General features: G+C 35.1%; 1 protein-coding gene across 1 annotated transcript in view; it reads right to left on the bottom strand.

Annotated features, from left to right (window-relative positions):
• The window catches only part of LOC135693720 (A disintegrin and metalloproteinase with thrombospondin motifs 18), a 34,964-nt gene extending 19,272 nt beyond the window's left edge, over positions 1-15,692 (bottom strand). The window contains exons 1-16 of the mRNA XM_089111100.1: positions 15,057-15,692; positions 14,421-14,472; positions 13,461-13,750; positions 12,722-12,869; positions 11,558-11,703; positions 11,273-11,359; positions 9,342-9,466; positions 8,320-8,363; positions 7,042-7,147; positions 5,760-5,894; positions 5,138-5,297; positions 4,385-4,480; positions 2,259-2,407; positions 1,823-1,886; positions 686-791; positions 130-287 (exon numbers count right to left, since the gene is read on the bottom strand). Of these exons, the coding sequence (XP_088967226.1) occupies positions 130-287; positions 686-791; positions 1,823-1,886; positions 2,259-2,407; positions 4,385-4,480; positions 5,138-5,297; positions 5,760-5,894; positions 7,042-7,147; positions 8,320-8,363; positions 9,342-9,466; positions 11,273-11,359; positions 11,558-11,703; positions 12,722-12,869; positions 13,461-13,750; positions 14,421-14,472; positions 15,057-15,128 (1,938 nt within the window). The 5' untranslated portion in view covers positions 15,129-15,692. The remainder of the gene's footprint in view (positions 1-129; positions 288-685; positions 792-1,822; positions 1,887-2,258; positions 2,408-4,384; positions 4,481-5,137; positions 5,298-5,759; positions 5,895-7,041; positions 7,148-8,319; positions 8,364-9,341; positions 9,467-11,272; positions 11,360-11,557; positions 11,704-12,721; positions 12,870-13,460; positions 13,751-14,420; positions 14,473-15,056) is intronic.
• Between the last annotated feature and the right edge of the window lie 3,741 nt (positions 15,693-19,433).

Consider the following 19,433-nt stretch of genomic DNA (forward strand, 5'->3'; position numbering starts at 1 on the left):
AGTTACTGCGCATGCCTTTGGTCTATCTTTTTGACAGCGAGCAGTCAAGTCAATGAAAGACATCTAGATAAAAGAAGCATCAATGCCTGCAATAATTTTAAATTGAAACTATGAAATAAGTTGACTTACCATGCATTCACCGGCAACGCATTTCCCGGCAAGATTCTCGTCAAACAGATAACAATCAGTTCCGTCGATTGACCGACCGAAATTTTTCAAAATTTTGCGATTATTTTCTGCAACACACTCTAACATGCAAGAACTTTCCGTGGGTTTACCTTTTCTTCCTGAATCAAATATGAATACGTTTTAAAATTATATGAATTCTAGAATAGTAACATATCAGTAAGATAAGAACCCAATATATGAAAAAAATCTAAAGTTTCTTCTGAAAATAGGAATAAATAGAAGATTTAGTAAGCGAAATTGTCAAAAAAATATCACGAATCAGCAGAGAATAGTTTTAAGCTACCTCACTCTTTGCATCAAGCAGCGCAGAGCAAGCTAAAGCTATAAGGTCACAAAAACCAATATCTAAAATTTTTGAATTTTGATACCACCAGTGTCTTGACAAACATCACAAAACACCTTCTAATTCACTGCAAAACTGTTTAACCAATGCAAGTCTAGCAGAAAAGAGACCTTTTGCTTATCTTTTTGTAAAAAAAGAGAGATAAGGACGTACCGTTGCTTTTATTATATGTCCAGTTATATTGAATGTCCCCTTCGAATGATCCAGGATGTCTCTTGCACTGCTGTTTGCGAAAGTTCATAACTGAATCAGGGCATGGCTGTCAAAGGAATAAAAAAATTTCCATAAATAATGTATACATTTAAATGACATTCATGTAATATAATGACAGGATTGATTCTATGCCAACCTTATTAGATACAACGTTTAAAACCAGAATGCTTTGACACGACAGCTTGTAAACATTTATCATTAATAATGATGGGTGAATCTTCTTGTTGAACAAGGAAATAAATATTTTGTTGTTTCTTAGTGCGCTTTGCACTTGCAGGGAAGGCGGCTTTGATACTCGTACAGGATAATTCTCACAAAACCATCAACAATCCTTATTTCAGCTATAATTGACAACTGTAGCTATTCAAAGTCATGAAACGTGTCATCCTTATTGTTCCACTGCACCAGACCAAGCATCTAATACTGGCATGCACCATAATTTTTTTCACATGACTATATCTATTTATTGGGAAAACATTAGAAACTGGTATGAGAGAGCTTTTTGTGCCAAAAAAGTTAAGGATTTTTTTACTGGTTGGGCTATAATTTTTCGGAATTGTTTACGTAAACCAATTAAATTTCTGCAGTGAACACTGCAATAATGTAGTGTAATATTTTTCAATGCGATATACAATTTATATTCATTTTATGTCACTAAGCATGTACCAGTTTAGTCATTGAATCATTGTGCTGGGTTTTTGTCTGTTTATGTAAAAAATCTTGCATCCGGATCAAGAAATGATCTAGAAAGATCATTTTTCTGAGATTACTGTCACCGATCTGTTTTAAAGTGGTCAATGATGAGAAGACAGGGCTACATATTATTTAGTTGATGCAACTGAGAAACGGCTTGTCTTAAACAACGCAGCTTTCTTTTATAACTCTGGTTTTTATGCTTCTGGTCAGCTTTTTTAATTTAACCTCGTCACGATGTTTAGTTAACAGAGAAAAACATTTGCATGAATGATAATGGACTATGATAATAATGATTTATGTTACATTGCATTTCCAAAATGCACTTGCTAATTATCTGAGAGAATACAAAACGCCAAGAACTTTTAAAGAATCAACTCTTACTTTTTTGTTGCAAATCGTGTATTCTTTTGAATCTCCCTCGCAGTATTTGCCGCCACGAAGAGCTCTATGTTTGATATTATGAGATTAATAAAAAAAATTATCAATATTCCAATGAAATTTTATCTTATTCTGTTTTGCTGAATCATAAAAATGTTTTTTTGACGTTACTTTTTATCTCTAAGACTTTTAAGGTCCTTTATTCACGAGAGTCCTTTGGGCTCAGGTTGATTCATTTTCAGCCTTGTGCCACACCTGAATCATGTTAATCGAGGCATATCATGGCAGTTCTGATAAACTGTTTTTAAACCTTAACACATAATTTTTGTAAACCTTTAACAAACTTTCGAAAGAGCTGAAACATGAAAGAAGTGTACAAAGTGTAATAAGAAATTAGCCTAAAAGCGTAATTTTCAAAAATGGCCTAAAAATCCCTTACGCAGGGTTGTGACATGTTCTTTCGCGATATGCAATACCTCCTCCACAAGGCCTTGAGCATTGTTTAAACTCTCCCCATGATGACCAACCTCCATCAACAACAGAAGTATCAGCTACACGTTGCTCTACGCATCTACCATGCTTGCACCACTGTGATCAATGAATAAAAACAGACGAGGATGATAAGAATAGAAAACGGGCTCGTAGCCAAGGGATGGAATGGGGTGACAATGCCACCCCTGGAGCAAAAGAGTGCTAGCTGTTTGCCACCCATAGAATTTTGTCTGTACATTTTTAATAGGATTTACTTCGTTTTCATTGGATTGCCGTGACAATTTGAGTCAAGCTAAAATTGGCGGGAGAAAAATTTCTAATTGGGGTCTCTTATTACCCATGTAGGACTTACGATTGTGCCTGGCGCTCAAAAAATCTTCGCTGCCAAGCAAATAATTGGCGCTACTACGGTGCTTCTCGGAAAAATTGCTGAAACAACTACCTGCAACACGGTTGTCAGGGCATTTCAAAATCGCAAACTATGTGAAAAACAATTTTGTCGACAACATACTATAGTGCAGTAGACTCCACTTACAGTCACTCCGCTTAAAGTCACACTTCCAAACACTTCCATTTGCAAATTAGGCAAAACTCTTCCATTTAAATCCGGTTACAGCCACACTCCATTATAGTTGCAAGCTTTCAAGCAACATTAGGTGTAACTATAACTGGAGTCTACTGTACATAGACTAGCAAAGGTTTAATCAGTGGCTTTGAAGTGGGAGTGTTGTGTTCTGTTTTTTAAAAAGAAGTATTTCTTGAGTTAGCCTGCGGAATATTATAATATTGCAAAGGAGATACTAGAAATTGCCTCAAAATCAAGATCATCAAAGAAGTTAAAGAAGCGAAGACCGTGGCTTGGCTAAAGGATCGCTGCATCAGCTAAGAGAGAATGAGGACAATTGAATGTTTTCATTTTTATAAATTGCATGCTGTTGGAAATTCTAAAGCCATTAAACATAGTAATGGAGCGACTTCAATTTTTTAGTCTAAATCTTTCACAGCGCTGTTTGTAGTGAATGCAGTGAGAGAAGATTTTAAGGATATGCAAACTAAACTAAGGCTCCATGCGCGAAAATGGTTGCTGATTTCCGAAAAAAGCAAACTGAATACACTGAGGTCAGCAACATTCTCCGTCAGTGAGTCATAGGAAGTCAAAGCTTCAAGTATTCAAGAATCGTTGCAGCTGATGGAGGTGGATATTCAGGAAAAGGTCTTGATCAGTCATTAATGCTTTATGGGAGATCATGAAAGCTCTTTTGCCACGTTTATCAATTCACGACAGAGACCCTGAACCTCTATAAGATTATGCAGCGAATAGTTTCTTGCTCTGGAGAAAATAGTGGAGAAGCTTATTCTTTTTCCTCCGAGCGGTGTGCAAGATCTTCTATCGATGTGAAGTGGCCAGGAAGCGAGTTTGCAAAGACAGATTTAGCGCCGATACTCGCAAATTCTTTTTAATCTTTAAAAGTTGCAATTACTACTAGCTTCACATCAACACGTAACGACTTTGAAGAGTGCTTGTTTTCTGTATTAAAAAGAAAATCTTGATGGAAAATACAACAATTGAAAGTTTTCCAGCTGAATAAAAATTAAGAGGGTTAGAATTGTTTCATTACTGAAGATAACTTTTTTTGTTTCTTTGTTGCCACCAACTCAGTTGTGGATCGGAAAGGCCAATCAAACTGTGAGACAGGCAACATTGACAGCAAAACCAAGATTGTGCAAGAAACTACAATGACCACATGCTTCGGACTTTTGGCATAGCCTGATTGTCGTTCAATCTAGCTGTTTTTGGAATATCTTACTTTGTTGGCAAATGGGGCCGAAAAACTCCCCTTAAGCGTGAGAACCGCTAGACTGAAAGTTAATTTTCTGGATCTGATCAAAAGATTTAGTTTCCTGCATTGCGCTTTATTACAATGATCGTAGGGGTAGGAGCATCAACCAAGTGAAAAAGAAAAGGGCGTGGCCAGTTTATTCCACGCATTTACAAGTAACAGTTTTACAAAATTTTATTGTTGTTAAGGTGACATCACGTTAAGTAAGCAAAGTAAATATTGGTTTTCTTACTTTGTCTTCCCCGCAGGCAGTTCCATCTGCAGGAGGCTTGCCTGTTCTTACACAAGATGTCATATTTGGCAAGATACATTGCAGCTCTACACACACCTACAATTGAGATTAGAAAATAAAAAAATACAAAGATTTATTTGAAATAGCTACAATCCCTGTGAAAGATTTTGGAAAACTGACTTCAATTTTTCGCGGGTAGATTTATCAATCTTTTTATCTCCCTGCGAACAATATTGGTTTCCAATAAAACAACGTACAAAGTTAGCAATTCTCTTCTTTCTTTTGACATGTATTATATTTTCCTGATCTTCAAACATTGTATTGTCGTGTAGAAGCTAGAAGTGGTAATTGTTAAACAACGATATTTTTTTGGTTTTTGTAAGTGAATTTTACAGGAATTCTAGGTGGAGAGAAGTACTTTTGAAAGACAGGGCCATGTGCAATACCTCAAATAACAGACCTAGCAGAGATATTCTAAGAGCTGTGATTAAGTTTATTTTGTAAAATTGCATTGAATATCATTGTTTACCTCCTTCAACTTACTACAAAATGTCATAAATTAAATTCTATAGATTTAGTACAGACTCTAATTGATTACTATATACGATACTACTTATTTGGAGCAAAATTTCCCTGTAGTCAGAAAATCCCTACATTTCATAAGCAAACCAATTGTTTGATAAACAACATATCAAGGGCATACCCCAGCATGCCTGTTCATTTACTCTAACAGAAAATATATTGTACATATACCTCATCTATATCTCCAAAATAACATCCCTTAGCACCTTCTCCGCCAAAAAGCTCGCATTGTGAGACAATATCGTAAACTGTTCCAGAGTTTGGGAACGAAGTGACACTGTCTTGCCTCTTTTTGGAAGGGGCGTCATTAAGGCAGTGCGACTGTTCGGTTCTGTAAAGAAATCGGATACAGGCCGGATTAGATTGAATCGAATTCCATAAATAAATGTTTTAGCGCTATTGCTGCAAATTGTGAATTACAAAAAAAAAGCTTTTATTGTACCGTGCTTTAAATTTGAGTAATTCATTAACAACGCAGGCTGTCATACCATGAAGTCAAATTGGAACAGTTTCCTAACATGTTGTAGCTTAAACGGTTGGAGCAATAGGTTTCTCAATAAAGTTTCGAAACCAAATATTTGTATGGTATTATCGAGCCAAGGATAGAAATATTGAAAATTAATAGTTGTCTTGAAGTTATCGATTTCTCTGGCCAAACAATTTGGAATTTTAGGTTATGGCTTTCTTAAAAAGATAGTTTTCAGAGGATTTGCGCAGTGTTTCAAAGTTTAGCGAAATTCACCAGTCGTGAATCAATGAAAAGCAATTATGTGGATAGATAATAATTTTGTACCTTAAAAATTTTTGCAAATGATTGACACTGCAAGATGACCAAAGGAATGCTCCTTCGTCGTAACCAGCATTTGGCTTCATCACTCTGTTTTGTGCAAAACACGACGTGCCAATCATGTCATGCTCCATTCCCAAACTAAAAGCCAAAAAGTAACAGTAAGAAGAAATAACAGTAATTTTAAGGAAGTTATAGCAATTTGAAGAAATTGTAGTTTTTGATTAGAATTCATCCTTGTTGGTGTTTCTGCAAGAAGGTTATTAAACCAGAAATTGAGTCAATGGTGATCAGCAAGGTTGCCAAAACAGGTAGATATAAAGCGACATAGGACAAAAACGTGAAGACAAGGAAGAGTAAAGGTAGTCATCGCATGAAAAACTCAGAAGCTTTTATGGTATCAGGCTTAAATGAGTTGAATACAAATTATTTTTGACTTTAGCGACTAATCTCTGTGCTCATCTGAGCTAAAGTAAGATTCCCTGCCGTCACATTATGCATGATTCAAGGAACAATTGCCTGATGGTCGCAATGAACGTGAAACTCGGAGTAGCAACTTAACACTGCCCTGTCTATATACCGAATAGTGTGAGCAGCTCTGCCTATATAGCAACGAGCACTTTATGACAGACCATCAAACAGAAATAAAAAGGAAAGTTTTCCGTTGAATACAAAAATCATAGAAACTAAATTAACATGTCACACATGTATTTAGGATCATTTGTATCAAGTGGTTTTGGAAAATTCTAAAAACACTTGAGGTTATTAATCTAGTTAAAAAATTTGAAATTCCAAATGGTATTTGACGTTTCACATTTGATGGTTTTGTCCTGTAAGGAGCTGAAAATATTTCATTTCACGATGCTCAGCACATTGTCCTCGTTTGTTTTTCTTCAATGAACATTTTGTTTAATTAACAGCACATCCCAGCAATTCATATTGACATTATTGATAAAAACGTGTCATCATTTTTTAAATACCTTACAAAGCTCTGGAAAATTTAGCAGAGTCAAAAAAACACTACGCTCGCACGGCCACTGACCGGAAGAAGCTCCACGAAAAACAATAGAAGCTCCTATGACACGCTCAAGCCACACCCAATTTATATTGTTTTGTGAGAAAGGTTTGCCTTCTGGGATGTTTTTTGTCTGGAGGAAGGTTAACAATTTTTCTGGACTTTAAAATTTTGAACACATCTTAACAAAACAGTATATTCCTCCTGAATTGAATAAAATCTACTTGCTGTCTGCCATCAGAGCAAATAGATGTTCATTTTATGCTTGCATACCTATGTCCAATATGATGAGCAATTGAAAAGCCGGTGATTAGGCCATGGTCTTGAATTACTGCCACCGAAGAAGGAAACCGACACATTCCGCCAATGTAGGATGCCCCTAAGGAGGAGGTGAAGCATTTGTTCATGTGGGGAATTTTGAGTAATCTTGAAAACTTAGGAAAGAGCAATGAATAACTTTCGACAGAAGTCCTTCATATTGATTTTCTACATTCTTTTGTTTGAAAGAGCTCAAGTTTTTGAGAATTTCCATTTGTAGTAGAGGGACTTATTTAGCTGAAATTTTACAACCACTATGATATAAATACACCAATTCGACTTACAGCCTCATTTTGAAAAATTTCTTTTGTACAAAATTTTTGACCTCAGAGTCGGATTGAGACCATAATCTACTTGGAAGTTTTCATTATGGTAATGCTCACGATATTGATTTTATAACGACATAAAGATGAAAATTTCATAATGGATTAAGTTTCCCCCCGAAACGATATTTGCGGTCAAATCCCTTGCAAGTTTTCAAACTTCATTTCTCCATAAAATCTAAAATATAAGCTCAAACAATATGAAAATTTGTATTCGGCCTAAAACTATGGCGATAAAACCATATCTGAGCTTATTAAATATATCGGTGTATTGCTATCTTCCATGAAAGAGGGAAGAAACTATGATATTGTATGGAAATTAAATGGAAAAATTTGATATGAAAGAGCTGTGGAAACTGTTAGGCCTAGGCCTTGTCAAGATAAAATTAACCTAATCATTTTTCTTAGTTCTGTTTTCTTTTTCATTTAAAAACGCGATAAAGTCAGCATAAAAAGTTGCGCAAATCGAATTCATGCAATCAAAAGTCTAAAAAGCGAAGAATCAAATTTTCAGCTTACACGGTATCCCACAATTGAAAAAGACTGCTGCCGAGGTTGGTCAGCAATTAGCAATCAAGATTAAGAAACGTATTGGAATAATGGCGAACAATGAAGCCAAGATAATTAGAACAAAGTGTTTTAAGTTTTCAACTTTATTTTGCAAAAGACATGAATGGATATGAATATGATTAGAATTAGAACTTACAAAAGGGTAATAGCATGCCCCCCCCCTAGCCAAGCAATGAACAACAAACCACGAAATAACAGCAAAATAGAAATTATAGCATATGCAACTGTTTTTTCAAAGTATTACACCGTCGGGAATTGACTTTTGTCGAGATTTTTAGGAGACAAATTTGCTTGAATATTTTATTTTCAGGTCATGAGTTACTTTGAATATTGTACATACCATTGTAGTCACAAGGCTGCTCCATATCCTTGCAAATGTCATATCTAAAGAATAAAAATCAATTCTATATTGTCTATATTACATACATGTATAAAAAGTTATACCTTATCCATAATATTTTCTCAAAATCATCTGACAGAAAGATTGCTGTTCGCAGTTCTAAATGCAGTTAGCCTATGCTAATTTATTCTAAATCAAGATACGAAAAAAGGGCATTTTATGAATTTTTTTCGTTTCCAGTTCGGATTTTTCTTCTACTATTATTGTCCTTGTCTGCGCGTAATTCAGCATTTCATCGGGATATAGTTAGTTTAAGTCAATTCTGCTCATGAATTAGCCCCCATCCTCCCCACCCCCGAGAAATTCTGACTACTTTACATTAGAAAAGAGTTGAGAACTTTTTGGCCATACCTTTCACGAAGAGGACTGATATGCCATTGGGAAAGTTAATAATTTTTAGAGTCTGTCTATTGAAGGACTAAACTAAGTAAAACGTCTTAATATTTGAAATACTCAATTGCCAAATTTACTATATGACAGTTTAGATTACATTCTTAATACTAGGCTTCGTAGAGCATAAATGCACAAAACCTATACGAAATCGCGGTGGTGTATAAAAATGAACTTTTATCAGTGGCTTTGTACCCAAGCGTTCTTGTGAAATCTCTATTCCCCAATTTGACGACGCTATGAACATTTTTCAATGCTTGTTATCTACCAATCTGGCTGGTTGCGTTCTTTATTTTAAGCCTTCATTCTAATTTATAATATTGTACAGCATAGTTACATTTACTTTTTGAAATACGGACACAATCTTCAATAAACAGGGAAAATGAACTAACGTGATTCTATTGTTATACAAAAATGTCTCTAGGTAGGATGTAAATAGATGACTTTCGCAATGACGTGGAAGAGGATATGAAAGCGAGGCGTATAACCCAAAACGAGAAAAGTGATACTCCGACCAAGACATCCATTCCAAAATTTAGCTTTATACTTTAGTATCGTGTCTAAGCACTGACCTGGTGAGAAGTATAGCATAATCAAAACCTTCTCCTTTTGCTTCGAGCTGCTTTGACTGCTGCCAAGCCCATTTGCCAAATGATGCCAAAGTGTTATGGGCGTGATGATTGATGATTAAATTCTCCTTGTAGAACGAAGAAAATCATTGGTCACAGAAATAATGCAAGTTCTAACACACCACTGGCGTAAACCGTGGTAACGTGGTAATCTAAAATAACAATAAAACCAGCAGTGGTGTAGCTTGATCTTCCAGACTGGGGGGCTGGGGGGGTCATGAGTAGTAAAGTTTAACGACGAAAACATAGACAAAGAGAAATGTTGGTGCTATTTCACTTATCGATAGACGCTTTTATAGAAAAACGGAGAATTTTTTCACCATCCAAAACTTTTATCTACATCTACATCCCCCGTTAGCTACCCCTGTCAACCAACCATTGAATCACCTATCTGATAGGTCCTATCGTATTGCGATAGATGTTATTCCTATACCTATAGCTCAATCTCCATTCAAGCGAATCTTGGCGAAAGCCACAACAAGCAAAGAGAGAGCACGCGCACTTGATATTTCGCCTCTACAAGCTGGTCGCCGCGTTTCGCTTTGTAGCTGAACTTCGTTGAACTTTTCAGAATCGCCAACGAAAACCTAAATAATTTTGCGTAGGGTGAGCTTCGAATTTAAACAGTTGTTGGTGCAAACTGTTCAAGGCCAATTTGTTGACCGCGCAAAAGAAAACGTCACGGGAGGGAAGTGATGGATCTCCTATGTCAGATTATCTATACTACACACGCTGGCTGAATTACTGCAATACCAATATGCACACAATACCTATACTCACATTTTAGTACACGATTATTGGTGTATACATATATCGATGTATCGATGTCACAATTACAATATATATCTTATCTACACACACTGGCTAAATAACCGCAATACCTATATGCACACCGCTCTTACACTTACGTATGAGTTCGCAATTATTTGTTTACACATAAATTTATGTCGCTATTACATTTTCTATGCCTAACCATTGTCCCTGCATTGGCACTGTGAGCTCGTAGTATATTCTTATTGAATACATTATATATATATACATGTATGGCGAGGCTACATGAATAAACTGGATATACATGAACGTGTATATCCCGTTCTTTTCTATAGAATTATAAAAGACAACATATATACATGTTTGTATATGTTATATATAGCAGTATAGTATATCTATACTGACACACGCCCCTTTCTAGTTGGGCACACTATTCTAACAACGAACTGGATGCCGGATCTCCTAACGACACAAGATTTTGTGAGCGGGCCCAGTGTGATCTGGTTGATGTTTGTATTACACTGCATTCTTATGGTTTTTGACAAGCTGTGCTATGTACACTTAGTGAGCAAAAGTATTGCACAGGTACTTCAATCATTATGGCTCCATTTTTGTGATTTTGCAAATGTCGATATTGTTTAGAAATACGCAAAAATCAAGAATATTCTTGCATTTACTATTTTTAACATCAAACCTTGATAGATTTTCTAACATATTCCAGTTAAAAAGTCATCTTATAACTTTAATGAATCTTGCTTTGGCAACTTGAATTTTGGTTCGCTAAAATATTTTGCTGCAGTGCCGCCATTTCTGTTTCAGCCTGTGCAATACTTTTGCTCACCAAGTGTATATTTTTAGAAATACACTCGTCAATTCTTTGAGTAATTAACTCTATCGTCTGATTCAGTGACTAGATTTTGCATTTCAATACCACGTTCATTGTTCTGTTCTGTTGAGTTTTAAGTTTACAATGAGGCAACACCTTGTGTTGGGCAAGAATATTGAGATTATTGAGGCTCGGCAAAAAATTATATATTTTCGTAAAAAAGTGTGTTATTTGCAATTTGGCAACATTTCAAATGATACTTTGAAGGCTGTGTTACCTGTGATGCTACAAGAACGAGGACTTTAACGATAACCATATTCACTGAGTTTGGTCCAATGCTTGCATCTCTCAAAATGTCGTGTGCCTAAAAGCCAAAATTGTCATCAAATTATCTTACAATTTTCCTATAAATCAAACGAAGAGTAATTAGATTTCCTCGATGTATTCAATATTAATTTGACTAACAACGTGCATGTAGCCATATTTTGATGCACATTTTTACTTTCAATTTTCATGATTGCCATTGAATGCCCTAAATATCAACACAGCAAGGCATGCATACAATATTTCCAACTGTCAGCGCATATTGTCGCGCAGCATCTAGGCCGTAGTGTTGCGCCATCTTTTGGTCAATGACAAGCAACGTCTCTACTGTCTTCTCTATAGATGCATCTCCGGCGTTCCTTTTTCTCCGTATTTTCGGACTATCTACGAGGATAATACAAAGAATAATATGACCAGGCAGAATGAACTCATATCTCATTAGAGAGACTTGCAATATAATCATCTTTGTAACATCATCTGGATAACCCAAGAAAAGCATCAATAAAACGTTTTCGTCAACCACAGTTTCTTTAAATATTTTTTTTTTAAAATCAATGACAAGGAAATCTTTGTTGCTCGTTGTCGCTTGAAAATTTTATGAAGGAATCAAATATCCTAGTAAGAAATTCGGGTAATTGACGTTTTTGACCGCATTTGTAGCTGATTATTTGTTCTCAAGGACACGATTTTGGAAATTTAGCAACATCTAAGCTCAGAATTCTCTTAGAAATATCAATGCTAATCGTTCATAATTATTCTAATGTCGATCACTGTAAAAAGGTTGTAGCATCTATGTTGCAACGGCAAAAAAGTCAGGCCAATCTTTCATCCATAATTTAATTAACTTAAATCTTTTAAAGGATGCATAATTGTTCGACTCGAGATTTTAACCAAAATAATTGTCCGTAAAGTTTATAGAATGAAGTTTATTAGTACATAAAGAGATATTCAATAGATTGTCTGACCCAAATGCACAAAAGCTTCTATAAATCATTATGAATTCATTATAGAATCTCAGTTACAGATATTCCAATGTTTCAAAACACGTTAGTCTTGCAAGGAGACTGCTTCCTGGGCCAAATGGTTTTTAAACATGTTTTTTCTGTGTGCTTTTGTTTTGAAAAAAGGGACTTTTTCTTCAACAAGCAATAAACAATTTTGATATTACAACAACCTCCGTATAAAAACATGAATAATCTCTGAAATGATGGAAAAGTTTTCTTGATTCTTGCAAACGTGCTAAGCTGATATCTTTATTCGATTTTTTTAATCATTATCAGCTTTTATACCTCAAAACACATTTAATTTATCAGAAAAGTAGTCACTTTCTGGAAAAGTATTTTTGAAAATATATTAACAATTTCTTACAATTTTGCAAAAACTATTATATTGTGACTCGTACCTTGAATTTTAGTGCTAGTTTTATTGCTGTTGTGATGAAATCTGATTTTTGGTAACATTCTCTTTATAATGACATGTGCACCGTCTAGGCCCAATTTTTGCATTGGCTTTATCAAATATTGATCTGTTTCTGTGAATATGATTCCCTCCTAGTAATTAAAAGAAACACGTTATAAAGGAAAATATTAGCAGATAAATATTTAATGGCAGATAAATATCTTATGATGTATGGGATACAGATATAAGTTTTGATCAAGAATCGGCAATGTTTTCATTCAATTTATAGTTTTCTAAGTCGTACAAAGTCAATTTTAGTTCACACTTGATCAAGACCAGAAACTTTTTATACATTTTAACCATTCTTGCTACCAGTTGGTGTTACCATAAAAAACCTGTTGAAAAAGAATTTGAAAAATTCGTGTATTTTCCAGTTAAAGGCCTAACATTTATACAACACAAAATCAAAAATGTCTACCAATGCAACAAAAGAAAATTAGAAAAGTATAGTGGCAAAAAGTGAATTCAATAAAATGCTGCAAGAATCCTATAACAACTGAGCTGAAAAGACTCTAATAAGAATTTTGAAAACAAATACAATACTCTCTTAGAACCAATTTGGACTTGAAAGATTTGTTTTTACTGAAAAATGTTTCGTTGTTTCTGATGTTGGAAGAAACATGCTGTTTCATTGGTGAATGAAACTAAAGCAGAAACTATATGTTTATCAAAGGATTTTTTACCATTCCATTGCCTTTTGACAAGGACACAAAAGATTTTGCGTCGTCTATTAGCTTTCCTTTGTAAAATCCACCAATTGGATGTTCAGGTTTTAATGAATTTGCGTTGGTCCCAATCATGCTCCAAACAGTCCTTGGTGCTATGAAGTTATTAACAGTATTCATCCTTGCATTGAATGTCTTGTTAAATGCACGAAAGTGGATCGTGAATTGTTCTAAAATGCTTGGTTGGACGGCATGCTGACTGGCTCTACTTTTCATGTGTGTTAAAGAAGGATATATGATTTCTGAATCTGAAAGAGATAATGACTCATTCTAGTGAAGGGTGAAACCAGCCTAATGATGAGCTCAGTGAGCGGCACATAATACATTTAACATTTTCAAGCTTTCTTTTTAAAATTTCCTTAACCATGTCAAACTATTAACGATAGCTAACTTATTGAATGCTACCAAACGTTACATCACCAGCATACTTATAAAAGGCTTTCATTACAAGATTGCTACGTATCAGACAAAGAAGGTTGAAAACTGTGTTGAAAAACAGAAAGGATAACTTTGCTCTGGTACAGATAAGCTAATTCTCTGGCATGAAGTCTGTTTGGTCTTGCTTGTCATATTTATGAATGATGACGGTTCAAGCATAAGGTCAGAAAAATTAATGGTCCAGTTGGAATTCTCAATATGGTTAGCAGCTATTCTAACTAATGCGGATGTTTTCTTTGCTTCTTTACTGAGGAAATCATGCTCCTATTTTGCAACTATTTCAGCATAGAAATATCAAAGTCTACAATTTGAAGGCCAAAAATTGTCCATAAACCCAAATGTGGTTTGCAGAGAAAAAGGGCTTTAACAAGGCATGTGGATTAATCACATCTTTTCTAAAGATAAAAAGGACATAAAAATCAAGTTATTAGAAATTACTGCAAAGACAATGAGGCTTTGAAATAAGAGTGATCTTATTACCTTTTTCAACATCGCTGGACTCTGATGCGGTATTTGTAGGAGGGAACTTAATCTATAAATTGAGATAGAAAACGTTAGCAAATGAATAATACGACAGTTTGAAAAAAATTGTTGATTTTTATCATTATTTCTATTACTATAGCCTTATAATAGCTGTCATACATCTTTAGTAATGATACTAATTGGGGACACTATTTAGCCTATTTACTATTTCAATTATGCAATGAGTTAAACAGACTAAAAAAAATCTAATCATACATCAAAGAAACATCAGTTATTCTTTACAATACTTGCATTGTCCATTGCCGTTATTTGTAACTATGCTCGTTAGGTCTAACTTTCTCAAACGTAGGGAAAGAATCTAAACTAGGATCTTCCCTGTCACACCTACTTAATTTAGACCAAAGTCGAGGCCCAAAATATCTTATGGAATATTGATGATAAAACTATCTAACAACATAGGTAGCATTTTGGCTTTGTGAGCAACGACTCTGTCCTAAATCCTATGGCTGCTTTTACGTCAGTATGCAGAAAGGATTAATACAGGGAATTGAATGAGTATATATAAAGGTTAACAGTTCTCTTTATTCAAGCAATATGTTTGTATGAAAAAAAATGGTTTGTTGTAAATCTTACCATGAGAAGGGCGACCAGTGTTTGCTTGAACAGAAGGCGAAGCTGCAATTCATGTTTACGGCGTCCTTGCATCTCTTTCCCGTGTCCAATGATGATTCAGAACTTGAAGATGATCAGATTCTCAAATTGCAGCATTTCTTTCCAAGGCAAAAGGTTTTGACTTTTTGTTATAGCAATCTTCTGCGCAAATAATGCAACATTAGATATCGTGTTTGTTTTTGATATCTCATTAATTGCAGTCAGATAAAAGTTGATAGTGTAACTAAAGTACAATACCAGTTTGCCAACGATGAAAGTTCATTCAAAAACTACAACTCTCTGAGATATAATACGTTGGAAGCATTCGGATAAAAAGGCCCATAAAAGAATTATGCCATGTAAATAATGGTCATCTATGATGATAAATACTTTGGCCTCCACAATTTTCGCTAATATCTTTTACTGCTAGGTATGCTTTCTCCATCATTTAAAAGATATCATTTAGTGATACCCTCTCACTGAAATCTTATAAACACCTTCTCCTGAAAGACATTCTTTATGAACAACATCTCAATATTTTTTTATGATAAATTTAAATTTAGTAAAGGAACATTCTTGAATAGCATAGATTTTTTAAGATGTAACATTAGCGAAATATTAAGGATGTGCATTGAAACTCAGCTAGGTTTTATTCAGTATCCATGATGAATATGTGAACAATTTCCGTTGTATGTCTAAATGTTCGTGAAAAATGCTCGTAGATCAAGAGATCACTTAGGCCGGGTCTTTCCAATGCGGCTTACAACGAGCAATGTCATAATAATGGCTCACCTGTAGCTTAGTAATGAATTAGCGACATCTGATCAGATTTTTCAAAATATAAAATCAAACATGTTGTGTTTCTCTTAATATCAGAACTCAAGCTAACTAAGCCATCTCTGCTGGCAACTAGCATCTACCACAATTATGATTTAACTGGTGGGATAGGCCAAGACAGGTATTTAGGAGAAGATTGTTAACCTTGGCCTAGTTTGACAGATAAAGGATAAACATGACTTCGGAAATCATCTCCGCCATGATTTAGCATTTCAGCGTGAGATCATCATAAACTCGAGCGCATTAAAGAAGCCAAGACAACTTTCTCAGTAAAATCTGTCGATATTTTCGATTAACTGAAACGAAGGTTTACTATCAGTAAACGGATAGCTTGTTTGCAAAAGAACTGCGATGTAGCGAATCTCGGTAATTTTTTGATAGAAACCTCAAAGCGCGACAGTGCTGGTTACAAAACTGCTTTTTAATTGTTAAGAGCAAGCATCAACTAGAGTAAACAGCAATGTGTAATCTTATTTTTGTGCTCTGTTACTTTTATATTGACAGTTGACTATATGGCGAATTAACTTAAATCAAATCCAGATCAAATGAATTAAATTTAAAACAACACTGCAAAGGCAATTTAAAAAGATTTTATAATAGGCTGAAATACATTTTCCGGAGCATAAAATCTTGTGGCAGTGATTTTGCGTACAACGAATTACTATTACAACGAATATATCTACTAATTAAGTTATCTGTTAATACAAATAGATCATGTTGCAGAAAACCATTTCAAAGGTTAACCGAACACATTTCAAAAGAAAAGCCTTCGAAAAACATAGCTTTTGAATTCGATGTCAAAAGATGTCACACTTAAGTACTTTATGACAAAGGATACATGCAAAGGCGGCGCCAGCCTCCAAAAATTAGGGAGGTCGGAGACTAATTGACAATTGTGGGGATTTTATTAAAAGTAGTGTTTTGGGGTCCCTATAGTTCACTAAATTAGAGCCTAAATGCTCACTCTTTGTGGTTTTCCTGTGAAACGAAAAGAAATAACATAAAACAACATATACATTATCATTATATGGTTGCTCACAAATCAAATCATATCCAGTCTTAAGCACATTTCAATGATTCTGTGAATGCCATTAAAGAAACATATGCTTTTATCAAAAACCCCTTTTTTTCGATAATATTCTTGGGGGCCACTTCGAGGCCCAAATGCCTTAGGGCCCTTAGTTCTATGCTTAAAAGGGGCACACCGTGCATTACGCCACTGCATTTCTACCAGTCTCTGACATCAATCGTGCAAAATTAATAACATGAAAGCATCATGTACTGTCTTGATTTATAACTAAATATAAGTACTGGCACAAGAATAGTTAGTCAAACAACAATAATCAAACAATTATCAATATATATTCTTAACCAACAAGCTTATTAAAAAAGATTAAAAATAGCACAGGTATAAAAAAAGCTCAAAGTGTGGATGTTAAGAAGAGTTAGGGGTCTAATGTGATTAGAATATCATTAATAAATGAAAATAAATGTCTTCTACTCCTTACACGGACACTTGTTGACATGTTCTTTTAGAAATCAGAGCAGATACACTAAACCTAGGGAAAATAAGAAGGGGGCCCCAAAGGGAAGGGGGCCCCAAAGGAAAGAGGGGCCTGCTGGTAATTATCCCTAATTAAAGCATGAGTCATTTTAAAGAAAAAGTTAATATCGGAAAGGGGAAAGTTTCGCCATGTTTACGAATAAGAGTTTAAAGGTAAATAAAGAATTTTTTTCATTCTAAATCTTTATTCAATGTTAATTAGGTCTATTGCTTTAGTTAGAAAGGGGCCCAAGCATTGTGCCTTCCCACTTGGCCTAGGTTGGCTCTCATTGGCCTTGACTAGACCTAATACATACTGGTGCACAATGGAATTCCTAACTTTTTACTGTTTAGATAATAACAGGTTGACAGGAGGAAATGAATATGCCAACATTTTTATCCTGATGAGGAAGATATTATCAGCCTTGAAGAAATTAAGTCTTACACTGCCCTTCATTTTTAGTGTTTAGGCTTATGAATAGTCCTGAATGGTTTGATAAACATTAGATGATATACATAAATATGGGGTGGTTCGATATACATTAGAACATCCACCAAAGGCATTTAAGAAATAAGCCATTGGTCTTAATCTTAAATAAACTTAAACTATCATATGGCAACATTAGTAGTTAAGGAGCTGATTAATGCACTGAAATGGATCTAATCAAAATGCCAAATTTAAGTCATTCATACCCCTACAGAAAGGCAACAAGCAGGTCATCATAATGTGACTCCTAATACTACAATCTGCCTAACTCCAAAGTATTTTTTCATACCCCATGGATCTAATGAACCATTTTGGAGGATGAATTTTATAAATTTGGTTCCAGCTTCCCATCCACTGAAGATACTCCAGCCATTATAGCCACTTGGACTTTCAGTTTCATCTGAGGTTTGTTTTACCTGATTATACTTATTTTTATCAACACCTGCCGGTATTTTCATGTCTTTGCTCACTGAAGTTCCCCACCATTGGACCTTAACTTCACAAACCCTACATTTAGTTTTCAGCTCCATTTCAATCCAAGCTGTTTCTTTTTCTGTCCACCATTCAGAAGATGTTCCATCCACAATATTCTGGGCATGTTCGTGACAATCACTAACTTGGCAACTTGAATTCTCTGATAGCAACACATATTCTGCTTCAATTAACATCTTGCAAACATCTTTAGAAACCTTTGGAAAATGTGAAAGATATTCTCTTGCTTTCTTTACAAGGATGTTACTCAGTGAAGACAAATTTCCTGAGACAACAACATTTCTTAAGCCAAACTTCTTAATCCTCATTTGACCTAAGCTTCCATTAGACATTTCTAGTCTAACATGTCTTGAGATTATATCAATAGATATATGTTTCCATGCATTTGACTCTAACCATTTCTCAGCCCCAAACCTTTTTACCAGCTTAAATGTGTAACCATCTAGCGATTCTGTTATACAAAGGTCACCGGCATAAGCATCCCCCAACAACTGCAAATCAATATATTTAATATGGCACAGACGCTGTAAATCAACTTGAATCCAGGCACTTTGCTTCTCAGCCCACCAGTCGGAGTCTGTTCCATCAACCAAATTGTGGGCTTGTTCATTACACTCACTTGCAGTAACAGCTTTGCCTGATGACAAAACTTGGAGCTCTGATTCCGTCCTTCCTGAAATTTCTATCTTTCTGATACCAAAAAATTTACCCTTTCCCCATGGATCTAGCATACCATCCTTTAAACAAAACTTTATTCGCTGTGTTTTGATTGCCCATCCTGTTAGCCTGCTCCAACTATTGTAACCTTGTGGGCTTTGAATCTCATCACAAGAAGATTTCACCTTTTCAAAGTCTCCATTTCTTCCAGCAGCAAATACATCATAATTTGAACTGACAGATATTCCCCACCACTGTATTTTCACATCAGTAACAATACAACTTCTCTCTAGATCAATTTCAACCCAAGCAATATCTTTATTTGTCCACCACTCAGAATCCG

Source organism: Rhopilema esculentum, chromosome 11 (genome assembly GCF_057945365.1).
Source record: "Rhopilema esculentum isolate cy_ngs chromosome 11, ASM5794536v1, whole genome shotgun sequence".
Classification (NCBI taxonomy): domain Eukaryota; kingdom Metazoa; phylum Cnidaria; class Scyphozoa; order Rhizostomeae; family Rhizostomatidae; genus Rhopilema; species Rhopilema esculentum.